General features: G+C 40.8%; 1 protein-coding gene across 3 annotated transcripts in view; it reads right to left on the bottom strand.

The window, feature by feature from the left end:
- Positions 1 to 229: 229 nt before the first annotated feature.
- EHF (ETS homologous factor) overlaps positions 230 to 12247 on the bottom strand; it is a 34286-nt gene continuing 22268 nt past the window's right edge. For 2 of the 3 annotated variants that reach the window (XM_087745935.1, XM_009464029.2), the window contains 5 exons: positions 10492 to 10560; positions 10332 to 10400; positions 7242 to 7301; positions 4568 to 4763; positions 3393 to 3722 (listed from right to left, as the gene is read on the bottom strand). In XM_087745935.1, the coding sequence (XP_087602061.1) occupies positions 3623 to 3722; positions 4568 to 4763; positions 7242 to 7301; positions 10332 to 10400; positions 10492 to 10560 (494 nt within the window). In that variant the 3' untranslated portion in view covers positions 3393 to 3622. Of the gene's footprint in view, positions 727 to 3392; positions 3723 to 4567; positions 4764 to 7241; positions 7302 to 10331; positions 10401 to 10491; positions 10561 to 12247 lie in introns of those variants that run through there. The other variant, XM_087745936.1, reaches the window with a different exon arrangement.

Here is a 12247-nt window from a genome sequence, read left to right as displayed (position 1 = left end):
GTTCCAGTGAGGCCCGTGAGACATAAAACAGGTTTGGAAATCCAGTATCTTCACAATAGATGGGCTATACAGCATATCAGTAAATTTAAGCTATTGGGTTTTGTGGTAGTTACGTTAGTCCTTTTGCCAATATTGAAATATTCTCCAATATTTCAAGAATTCATTAGTCACTTCCAATCTCAAGACATAAAAAAGTTAAGGTAAACATTCATCAGAAAATTTCTTTCATGAGTGTTTTATTTGAATTTATATCATATCCACAAAAATAGAAACAGTCTTTAGAACCATTTTGTGATACATAGTCTCCAAGCTGAGATTTATAATGGCAATAGTGAAATATCTAACATGGATTTGTTTCCACACGTATACATTGAAGATGATACTGTGAGAAGCAAGCAGGAAATATGCAATGTGCTGCAGAAAGAGAGATGAAAATGTAACTAGACATTTTAATGTCTGTGCAGTTCACCAGCCTACATACAGTTTCTCAGGATGTTTTTAGAGTAAGTTGCTCAATTTTGTACAGAAAATATAGTTTGAGAGTGCTCATGTCAACACCTTTGACACTGTGATTTGCATGTAACTATATAAATACAATATACTTTCCTATCTAGAGCTTTATACATATGAAAAATTATGGTACAATAAAAATTCTATACACATGGTGCTACCAGTTCAGCAGCTGCTAACTTAAAGGATACATCTAAAAATATGATTGCTCAGCCTCTGAAATATAAAATAAAAGAGCAATTAGAAATGCTTTTTGTTTAAATAGTAATTTACATAAACATTCATCTCTTCATTTTCTCCATTTGCTTAGGTCTGGTAAAAAGACTCCCTTTGGTCGGTTGCATCTGTCCTTGGCAAGAACTGTAGTTTTAAACAGTCCATTGTGTTTGTCTTAGGCAAAGGTTAATATATTTGTAAAACAGAGTAAATATTGGCTGGCTTCTGTTCCAACTTTGTGCTATGGTAATACTGAATGACAACTACCTAGTCTGAAAAGTTCTGCAGAGTGGGAATAGAAACTTGCATGATTTCCATGTGCTGAAAGACATGACAGTGGAAGACTGGCATTTATACTGCACCCCAGTGTAAATCACTCTCTAGATTTATACATTATGCTTCTAAATAAAGCTTTGTTTTTCAAAACTTTTAAAAGCAGGTTTAGCTGCTGCTCGTTAATGATGTGGTGACGTGTATATCACAAGTTCATTTTATCTCCCAAGAAATTTGGTGAGAGATCTGGTAGAAAGCAGCTTTATTACAATCAGTTGTTGTAAGATGTATACTACCCTGAGACAAAGTACAACAATATTGCAGATTTGTGATGGTACCACTGATTTCAGATTTTCAGTCAAGGTGTGGATTGGGGGGGGGAGGGAGGAGGGTGAAGAGCAAAAGGAGCAAAGGGCTGCAAATAACAGTGGGGTTGGGGGAAGGAATGGTCTTTGGAGCAAACTGAAGGTGCTTTCCTCATCTGGTGGCCTGGTTCTTGTTATATGAACTACAAAATGATGGCAAAAGAAGTGGAATGTAGCTAATCAAGCTAAAAAACGGAAATTATTGAGTTGCTCAAAGGCAAGCAAGGCTAGCGCAATCAGTCAAAAAAAAGAAAACAAAAGAGAGCAAGAGAGACTGAGAGAAAAAAAATGCTTTGAAGTACAGTGGCTTATTATTTGATTTGTAAATAAGATGAACCTCTCTCCACCCAGGTTATGAAAAGTAAAAATTGTCATGTATGGGTAATTGATGGTGACAGCTCTGGCATACACAGTGGTGTTATTGTTTGACATGTCCTATGTGTGTAGATAACAAGTTAGGCTCTTGTGTTTGCCTATAAATTGTTGCTAAGCACATTTGATACCCTTTATATTGATACTTCTGTTGTCTCTTGGTTTTATCTCTATTTCCTTTTAAGATAAAGAAAAAATGGAATATCCTACAAACTCCAGCTGCACCTTGTGGCATTTCAAGCTAATATGGATTCAAATCCTGGGGATGCCTGAGAAAATGGATATTGAATGGATTTAATATTCTTAATTTTCTTTTTTTTTTTTTTTTTTTTTTTTGTCCTGGACTTCTCAGCCCCTGTTATTGTTTTCCAAATTCCCCATCCCTGAAAAAGCAAGTTGGAATCTATCTTGGTTTCACTTCTGTTAACATCACCAAGAAAATCCTGTTTCATGGCTCCCACATCTCATGTACTCAGTGACCTGGTGAAATGCTGCCTCCTCTAATTTTTATTTCCCCGTGTTCTGCATGTGCTTGGTGCCAGCAGGAAGCATTTGTGACTTGGAGAAAGAAAAAGCTGCCAATGAACATTCAGTCTCCACATAGCACTGCTAGAGATAAGCCCAAAATACTGACCCAGATTTGAATGTCCCCAAAATCTCAGTGTCTTTATGTTGGTGCGTTTTTCTCCAACTAGGAATCCCAAGCACAGTTGACAAATACAAATACAATATAGAGTTAGACTTGTGAGAACAAAGAGAACTAATATTTTACATGCAATGGAGCTTTGCATTTCCCAAAGGTTTTTTTGAAAGTATCGGTCCAAGTGAGACTTGACCTGCCAGGAGGACCATATAACTTGAAGGAACTGGGGAGACTGCTCCCTCATGCCATGGGAATTACATTATGTTCTGCTTGCCCATCTCCTCACTGCTTAATATGGCATGAATTTGAATGCTTTAATTAGGAATATAAGAGGGTGGGAGGAGTATTAATGTTTCTACTGGGAAACTGGTGCCTTTTAGTAAGTTAGCCCAGCCAGAAGCCTTTTAGTAAGTTTGCCCAGTCAGAAAACATTCATCTTACTTCAGTAGCTTTTGGTCCCTGAGATTGTCTCTCTTCCTGCAGTTCACCTCAAAGATGTTTGTTAGTTAAAAAAAAAAAATCCCTTTTCCTGGAATGAGCTGAATGCCCTTTGGAGATTAGGGAGGATACTCAGGACCAGGTAAGGTCAGGTCCTACACTTCTGCCTACAAAAGAAGGTCCCAGTGGTGGAGTTTGTATGGGTTCTCCAAATAAATGCTGACAGCCACCTTGCAGAACCACTCCTCTCTGTGGCTGGGATAAGCTAACTGAAGAGGAACCCACCATCTGACTCAACAAAAGCAACTGGAAGGCAGCGAAGTGTTAAAACACTCAAAAATCAGAGGAGGAAAGAAACAAGTGATATTGGCCAATGAAAGCCAGCTGACTATGGAAGAAGACTACTTGGCTCAGAGATGCTTTACTGTTTCCTCCACTTATAGTTGCCTTCCAAAGTGGATTATCTTACTCCCTAAATGCCCTAGTATTTTGCTCCTTCCCTTTCTTTGCATGACTCATAAATCACATTATGCCTGTATGATTTAAAAAAAAAGAGAAAAACTTCACAAGAAGGGAAAAATAATCGTAATTCTATAATGTTATCTTATATCACAGAAAACTGTGTACATTTTTTCCCCATACAGGACATACTTCAAATAAAATAATTTTAACACCAATAATGATAATGTTCCTTCTTCCCGACAGAAGTAGAATTGTTTTTTCACCCCAGTTTGGTACATAAATATAAGAAAATAGTCTTTGAATATTTACATCCAGATGTTTTAAATCTTATTTCTTGACATACTTAATTCTCATTTTCTCTCCAGCCACGGGCATTCTTCCCAAATTTATATACTAATCTCCGACCATCCACACGTTCCAGGATTTCTCTTTTATAATAGTATCTGTTAAAATAAAAACATAGAGAATGATTTAAGATTGAATTCACCTATGGTCCTAAAAGGCCACTGCCAACTAGGCAGTCCTTCAGCTAGCTGAAAAGTCTTTATTTTATATTGATATATATATAAAATACGTAAGATTATTATAACTGAAAGACAAAGAAGAAAAAATTGTTGTCTTCTTTTTATTTTATATTAATTATCTTCTGAATTTGAATTTCACCATATTTCAGGTTATAGCATATTGCTGTATTTATCACACACCCTTATAAGAATTCATGGTGTTTCATCCCAAAGAAGCCAGGATCAGAAATCAGACCAGGAAAGAATCTCAGCTTCCATTTAAAAATACATTTTGAACTTTCATAGATTATGTAAAAATGCTCAAAATTTAAATCAAAGAGCAAAAAAAAATCCTCACATAGAATCTGTAAACATATTTTAAGATAATGGGTAGGACGTATGTCTAGTTTCTGAACATTGCTGGAAATAACAAGGTCTGGGCCGTTACTTGGTATTTTAAGCCTACCCAGTTCAGTAGCACATTAACTTTCAGCACGCTACAACCATGTTTCCTTCCTACATTGGTTGTTTGGGTGGACAGCAACAGAATGTATATATAACACATGTATGTTATATATATTATATATTATAGTATACAGAAACAGGAGGGGAAAGAAAAGACAAAGAAGAACAAAATGTTAAAATCTCAAAATTAGTGGGAGAGACTCAGCTGTCAAAGAAAGCAACTGGTGTTGCTGACAATTCATTTTTAAAAGTTAACCAGATTCTCCATTCAGGTAGTCTCTTTATGTGTCCCAGTCTTCTACAGCAACATCTCAGCTCACCTCATAGCCCGGCTGAGTTTCTCATAAGTCATGCTGCTGTTGTTTTTCTTCTTTCCCCAGAGCTGAGCCACAGCTTCGGATTTTAAAAATCTGAAGACACCTTCTGATCGGTCTTCCCACTTGATTAATCCTGGGTTCTTCTCAGGATTGAGAAGAATATCTCGAATAAATTCCCAAAGATGAGTTCCTCGAGGGTCTGAAAGAGGAAAGGGGGCAGGAGGAAGGAGTGTCTAAAGAGCTCCATGGGCTATGCTTGCCATTCCTATGTCATGTTCTTACAGTGTGTCATCTACAGATGGTGACCACTCGGTAGGGACATGCCATAGTTCCTGGAGCACAGGACCCCCACCTTGGAGATATATAGGCAAAAAATGCCAACAGCCTTTACACTGGAGGTGAGTGTCAGCCTTCAGCAGTCTGAGCCCCATGGCAAGGCAGGTAGGAGCCCCAGCAACCAGGGGAAGCAGAGTCCAAACCACCCACTGCTTCCTTCTGCCTTTGGCACTGTTTCTGCCCTGAAGATAATGTGTTTAAGTCTTCCCCTCATCTCATTTGCCCATTTTTCCTGATATTCTTCTACAGCATGGCACGTAACCTGATATTATTGTGTGGTATGTGAAACAGCCAAGATAATTGTGAAGCAGGCACTGAATCTCCATGCATTTAAAAGACAGACAGAAGGCAAAGGAGGTGAAATGCTGTTCCGCATCAATGAGTATTTGGTCCCAGGTCTCTTAAGTAGACTTAAAGAAATAAGAAGAGTGGATAGAGGGATAGTGACAAAACTGGCTAGCCAAAATTGTATGCAAAAAGGGTATAAAAAAGTTTGACCATGATATTAGAAAAGGCAAAAACAGATCTCTACGTTCAACAGGTAGACCTCCCAGTTTAATCACATATCCATCCCACAGTTACTGTAGAGATGGCACCAGAAAGCCCACATCAAAAAGAAAAAAAGATTAAATAAATCCAACAAGTCAGATGTAGTAGTTTATGAATGAGGAATAACAAATGCAGTGACAAGGTGGGCCAGAAAGATAGTAGCCCTTTGGTCTGACTTCAAAAGCATGCAAGGGTTTAGACCAAATTAAGAAGGAAACAAGCTAGTCAAAGATGTGAAGGTAAATAGAAAACAGTATACAGTGCAACATGAGTAGAAGTAGATTTTAGTCAACTAATCTAACATTTTTCTTTGTCATTATAATTGTTTTCTAGAACGTACAAAATGTGATGGACCTGGTCTATCTGGACATCAGTAACATACTCAATAGATCATGATACAGAGCAGTACTGAAGAAACTGGAAATGTAGGTGATGAGCCCAGCATGGCAAGGTGACCTTTTCTATATGCCAAAGCTGTGATTGAGTTCTTAGAATCACAGAATATCTCAAGTTGGAAGGCACCCATAAGGATTGAGTCCAACTCCCTGCTCCTTGCAGGACTACCAAAAACTAAACCATATGACTAAGAGCTTCGTCCAGATGCTCCTTGAACTCTGACAGGCTTGGTGCTCTGACTACTTCCCTGGACAGCCTGTTCCAGTGACTGACCACCCTCTCAGTGAAGAACCTTTGTCTAATGTCCAGTCTGAACTTCCCCTGATGCAGCTTCATTCCATTTCCTCGTGTCCTATCACTGGTCACCAGAGAGAGGAGATCAGCACCTCCCCCTCCACTTCCCCCCTTGAGGAAGCTGTAGACTCTCATGAGGTCATCCCTCAGCCTTCTCTTCTCTAAGCTGAACAAACCAAGTGACGTCAGTTCTTCACAGGTTTGTCTTCAGACCAGTCCTATCTAATCCTTTCATTAACAACCTTGATATACACACAAAAAAAGAAATAAAATACCTGCATGCAGATAAGAAGTTCAAGAGTTCTGGTTGGACAAAGTCACAGAGCAGGGTAAGAAGAGGAGTCAGGAAGGGACAGATAATCTGGAGACCATATTGAAACAGGATGAAATCAAATACTACAAAGTGCAGTGAAGGATCAATATTAAGGTTTTCTATTATAAATGGGGAATGACACAGGATGCAAAAGACATACACAAGATATTTTCAGCATAAAAATGTCAGTAACATACATTAATGGAACTATGTCCAGAAATCACAATTACGGTAACCTGTCTTCAGCGTCAAGTTGAATCAAAACTAGCAGAAAAAGCAGATGAGGAGAGTGGAAAGACTGTCATATCAGAGGAGAAGAAGGTGGCATGATTAAGGGGCAGGTGCTTGCTCGTGATGCCATGCGTGAGAGGTTGTGCAAGGAATTGCTGAGCAGGGTCTCTGGTGCATGCTGCACCCAGCAGGTACAGGCATGAGCATGGCCATGCCCATGCACAGACCTTCCTGATTTAATCCTGGGTCTCTTTCATCATTCATTTACTGCAGTCCACCAGCCCAGCTCAACATAGGCCGAGGCAACTGCTTTCTGGTCGCTTCCCCACAAGCCCTCACTGATAAAAAACAATTTGAAAAGTATAACAATATCGAGTCAAAAATAATGTAAGCAAGCAGTACTAGAAACTGTCAGATCCTTGGAGGATTCAAGTACAATAATGATCTAACCAGTTTTGCTTTCAAACTGCTTCCTTTTGCCTCCCGAAGGGGATTTGCTTTTAATGTGTTTCTTTTCCTTCAATCAACCAATATGGATAAACATGGATGTCAACTTACTGTGCTTCTTAGTGTGAGACTTTGGGGTATGATCTTGTGATTTTTTCACATCTGAAGAATCTGCAGAGAAGGAAAATGAAGCCTATTTGTAAATTTGATTAAAGGCTTTCCATTGACTAGCAGGTTGAAAGAAATAAAACCACAAAAAAGAACTAATCTCTTTTAAAGATATTCACTTTTAAGAAGGTAATCTAAGTGAGGAGGAAGGGGGAGAGTTTTGTTTTCTGTACTATATGTTAATCAGCACACTTCACAAAGAGACCATTGATGAATAAAGAATGAATGCAGAGGTAAACATTTGGCTTTTGAAACCTAAATTTGATTAACAAATACCTCACCTCATGTTATGTGTGTGAGAGAGAAAAATAAGACGATCACATCTATAAAAGGAATCCTGAATTGTCCCATTATGTCTTAGTCTTTGCAGAAGCATGTATCTTTGGGGGCTTATTTGTTTCTGAAGAGATGATCTAATGTGAAATGTATGCACTTGTGTCAATGCACAGAACACCTACCTGACTACAACATAATGAACTGGCAAAGCGTTGTTGTTTGGGGGGGGGCAGGGTGGGGGAATGGGGCTGCGCTGGTAAGTTTTTGGCAGCTGGACATGCATATATTGTTCTGTGGATCAGAGCCGTAGAAACAAGGCATATCTCATCGATGGTACTTTATCACCTGCAGCCAGCCAGAGGAGGAACAGAGTTTCTGGCATAAGTGTTTCTTCAGAAATGAAGAAAAAGAAAAGTTCTGCCTATTCATGACTGTAACCTACCTCGCAGTCTGCACGTTCAACCCTCCTGCCCTCAAACCACCACAGCCTGGATCTGCTCTTGACATTAATGAATAGCTTTCATCTGATCACTCTGTGTCTCGCAAAATCTGTGGGATAGTCCTGAAAGGGAGCCCCTTGTGTGTTTGCTTTTCAGCATACTTCATGCCTAAATTCCATAAAGCAAAGCTTAAGGTCCCACGCATGTTTTCCCAGCTTCTATGAAGGCACGATTATCATACTTTTCATGGAAACCGGGCATTTGCATGGGAAAATGACTCACAGGAAATATTAATTTGCATAGAAACTTGTTGGATTTGCACAAGCAACTGCAATAACTGCATGTGAAAAGGTACATGCAAAGCTATTCACACACTTGCTTTATTCATAAATAACTGGAAACATAAACTGAACAGGTCAGTGAGGATAAGCCTAACCTCCACTGTTCTGACCCTGACATAATTATTGTCCTTGACCCCCAAGCAGCAAATGCACTCTGAGTCATTTTGCCTTCCCACTCTCAAAGAGCAGGAACTAGACTGAACCTCACTCAGCTTGGGGGGAAAAAGTAAAATGAAGCTTCTTTTACTGCCTTTCCTCAGATTATGATTCCTCTGATGTTATTAAAAATCTGTGGGAACTCCAGGTGAGGACAGCAGGACCCAGTCCTTTATTTGCCCCCTTATATAAATCCTTCTCATTTTAAAATCCCACAATTCACTTGCAAATGTTTGTTATGCTCCACTTAGCTGCAGATTTATTCTTGGAAGTTCAGTTGCCTTCTGCCTAGCTGGTGATTTATTCTGGATTTCAGCTGTGTAAATAGCCTCCTGCTCTGCCTTCACTCCTACATGGAGACCGGTTTCAAACATGCCATGTTAGGAGGCTGGGGCCTGACAGATGAAAAGAGTTATGATGCAGTTTCAATAAAGCTGTCTTGCAAAACTTTTGACAAAAGGTTGCACAGTATTTGCATATGATTCAGGAATGAGCCATTTTTTTACGGGATATACAAATTTAGTTTTTACAGGAGGCTGTGCCCTTGGCGTGCCACCCTAGCTCTAGGCTTAAGCAGTCAGTGGGTAAACACACCATGCCAGGAACTTGACAGGTCCCCAGTCCTGTCAGAGAGCTCTGAAATCCTGGTAGTCATCTTGTGAGAGTGGGTGGAGGTGGTGGAGAAAGCAAACAAAGTGTTTGGTTGGTTTTTTTTAAGGTTTGGTAGTTTTCTTCTTCTGGTCAGGTTTTCTCCGTTTTTTTTTTTTTTATTGCTGAGTGCATTAGTTTAAACTGTATGTCATTTGGCAAGTCTGCCTGTGCTGGGAGTCCAGGGGATGCAGTGAATGGGCAGGCACAGAGGCTGTGACTGCCGCTTGCATGCAGAGGCATAGGGTTGCCCCCAGTGCAGAGATAGTGCCTGCGAGGCTGTGTCTACAGCAATGTGCTTTCCTTTCTCATCTTCCCATGTCTTCCACTGCTTTCTCCCTCAGATCTGTTTGCTTAACAGCCTCCTAAGAAGGACCTGCCTTTCCTTCCCCCCTTTCTCATTCCCCTGCCATCTCTGCTCTCCTCTTTCTCATCACTGCCTCACTCTCTCACCTCTGCCCCTTGTGCCTGCCCCCAGGACATGGCCCACAGAGTGCCCCAGCACATGTGCCCAGACTGCAGTTTTGCCGGGCACTATGGCAAATGGGTTTGCTCTTTGTCCTGCCTTTTAGCAGGCAGCTTGTCTCTCTGCCTCGTGGAAACACGGTGGAGGCGTGAAGAGGCATGTGGTGCCTGCCCTGCTGTCAGATGAGATGGGCTCCAGTAGGGAGACCTTCTGCTAGTGCAATTGAGCAGAGGGCTTGGTGCCTGCCCTACGGCTTCCCCAGGCCAACCCCATACCCAGCCCCAAACCTTGCAACCCACTCATCATGAGCCAGTGCCTCACCAGGGAAACGCAGCCACTTCTGGGGAGGACCACGGCACTTGTTTGCCCATACCCAGCCACACCACAGAAAAGTGTGGTGGAGCTGGAACATCTCACTTCTCTGACACTAACATGCTCCCCTTTGACTCAATCACTTTAAAAGGTATGTAGAGATTGCAGATTATTTGATCTTCTTTGTCTTGACAGAGAGAAGAGGGAGGCATTTCTTTAAAGCAAGGTATTGTAATAATGATAGCTAGAAGAGCTGTCAGAATCAGTATTGCTTGGTTTAAAATTACTGGAGGCTCAGATTCAATCCTACAACGGAAGACCACAGAGACTATTATACATCGGTAGCTCTGGGACAAGTGACAAACAATGAACAATATAATTACATGTTCCTTACCAGGAGGCTGGTGACTAGGTGTTGTCATGGAAATCTGAGCACGACAGAATGTTTTACTGTCCAATAGCTCTGGGAATTAAAAAGAAGACATTTAAAGTAATAGCCTCAGACAACAATAAAACCATCTCAGAAATGCATGAAGTATTGTGATGTTAGTTACCTACTGTGCTACCATAGCCACTGTCATACAGGTAATTCTCTTCTTTCCAGGACACCATTAACGATGGATCTGAAGGTAAAGGACCAACAGGAAAATCAGATCACTAAAAGAAATTTTTTTTAGCACGGAGGTGAATATTGAGCACTGAGAGAATAAGAAATGTGCAGAAAACGAGCTGTGAAGGTAACCCAGAAGTGAAGGGGCTATGCACGAAATTTTCCTTTCACTCAAATTATGGATGGGGTTTTGCATACTCAGGCAAACGTATTTACACAAATCACTGACTTTTAGAAATAATGTAGTAGGCTCTTCCTTTTCCTGGCAACCATATCATTTATGCCTGCCCTTGAAGGAGGTTTCCTACGCCATATCAACTCTAATTCTACCCAATCCAGTCCTGAATTCTCAGCCCCTGGTGATTATGGCAGTGCTTTGGTGCCATAGAGATGAAAGTGTTCTCAAATATGTAGTAAAACAGGAGGATGCTTATAATGAGTATTTCTATAATGGCAGAACTTGAAAGTCCCCTCTGAAACAGAGCTTCATGTGGAAGCACATAGTGAGAAACATCAAAGCCTAATCCTAGATGAAGGGCCATTTTATTCCAGGCACGTCAAGTCCCCATCCTTAACCTAAAACCACCTTCATGATTAAAGAGGAATAATTTTTAGTGACCTTCTGGTCAGATGAATCAATATAAGCAGAACAGAAGTATGGTCTTTATGACCTGTACATTGATTAGGAAATTACTCTCTTCGCAGTGCATTTTTGAGGTCAGAAACCTTAAAAATATCTTTTTCTTTTGAATCCAGGTCAGAAAGGATGAGATGTAAGGTTCAAATCTAGGTTTTACTTAATTTTTTTTCATGTTCTTATAAATGAAATAAAAAAAACCAAAAATGAATTATAGCTAAATCATCATGTTTGGCTAAGTTACCACTTATGACATAGGAATTTAGCAGGCATGCTAAGTAATAGCTGCATGTTTGGGCACCCAGAGCTTGTGTTCCTACATAGCACACACCCTTTGCTTGCTTGAACACCTGATCTGCCTAATGTTGCATCTGAAAACAGGTCTTATCTAGACTGAACATAGGGAGACAGCTTGTCTTCCCATTCTGGCCTTTTTCAGTACCCATGTCTTTACAACTGTGACGGTCTACTAGGATGAGGCAGGCTTCCACCAGCCCCATCCCTGCTAGCTCACAAGGAGTCCCTTCCCCAGCAGCCCCAATCCACTCTGCCTGCTCCTCCCCATGCAGAAACTAAACCCACTCCCACTGCTTGTGGTTGGCATCTCCAGAGCCCCACCATGCCACTCCTGATTCAGCACAGCTAGGAGAACTATCAGTTAGTCTTGGCCTTTGACCTTTCCTGGATGTGCAGCTGAGGTACTTTGCACTCTCTCTAGTGGGAGGAGAAACTAATATTATACCAAGATCTCATAAATCAGGACTTAAAGGATTACTGTAGTTTTCTATATGGCAAGCATTGAGGCTGCTGCATGCACATCACCTGCACTATGCAGGCACAGGCAAGGAGTAGATTGCAGATTGCAATGCTTGCCCACTGCAAGAAGAAGGTGAATAGTGTTCCTGGCTGGAGAAGCTGGGGTCCTCCAGGTTAGCTGAATAAACAGGCTGGCAGCATTTGTCAGAGACACCGCACACTACGCATCTGTATTCGTTCTGCCAGGAGATATTAAAACATGGCTCATGAACACACTCACATACAAAGAGGCTGGGATTAGTGGGAT

The sequence above is a fragment of the Nipponia nippon genome, unplaced genomic scaffold (genome assembly GCF_047370975.1).
Source record: "Nipponia nippon isolate SJK-2023a ecotype South Korea unplaced genomic scaffold, ASM4737097v1 scaffold_10, whole genome shotgun sequence".
Taxonomy (NCBI): domain Eukaryota; kingdom Metazoa; phylum Chordata; class Aves; order Pelecaniformes; family Threskiornithidae; genus Nipponia; species Nipponia nippon.
The sequence above is the reverse complement of the archived record's forward strand: the minus strand, read 5'-3'. Positions and strand labels throughout refer to the sequence as shown.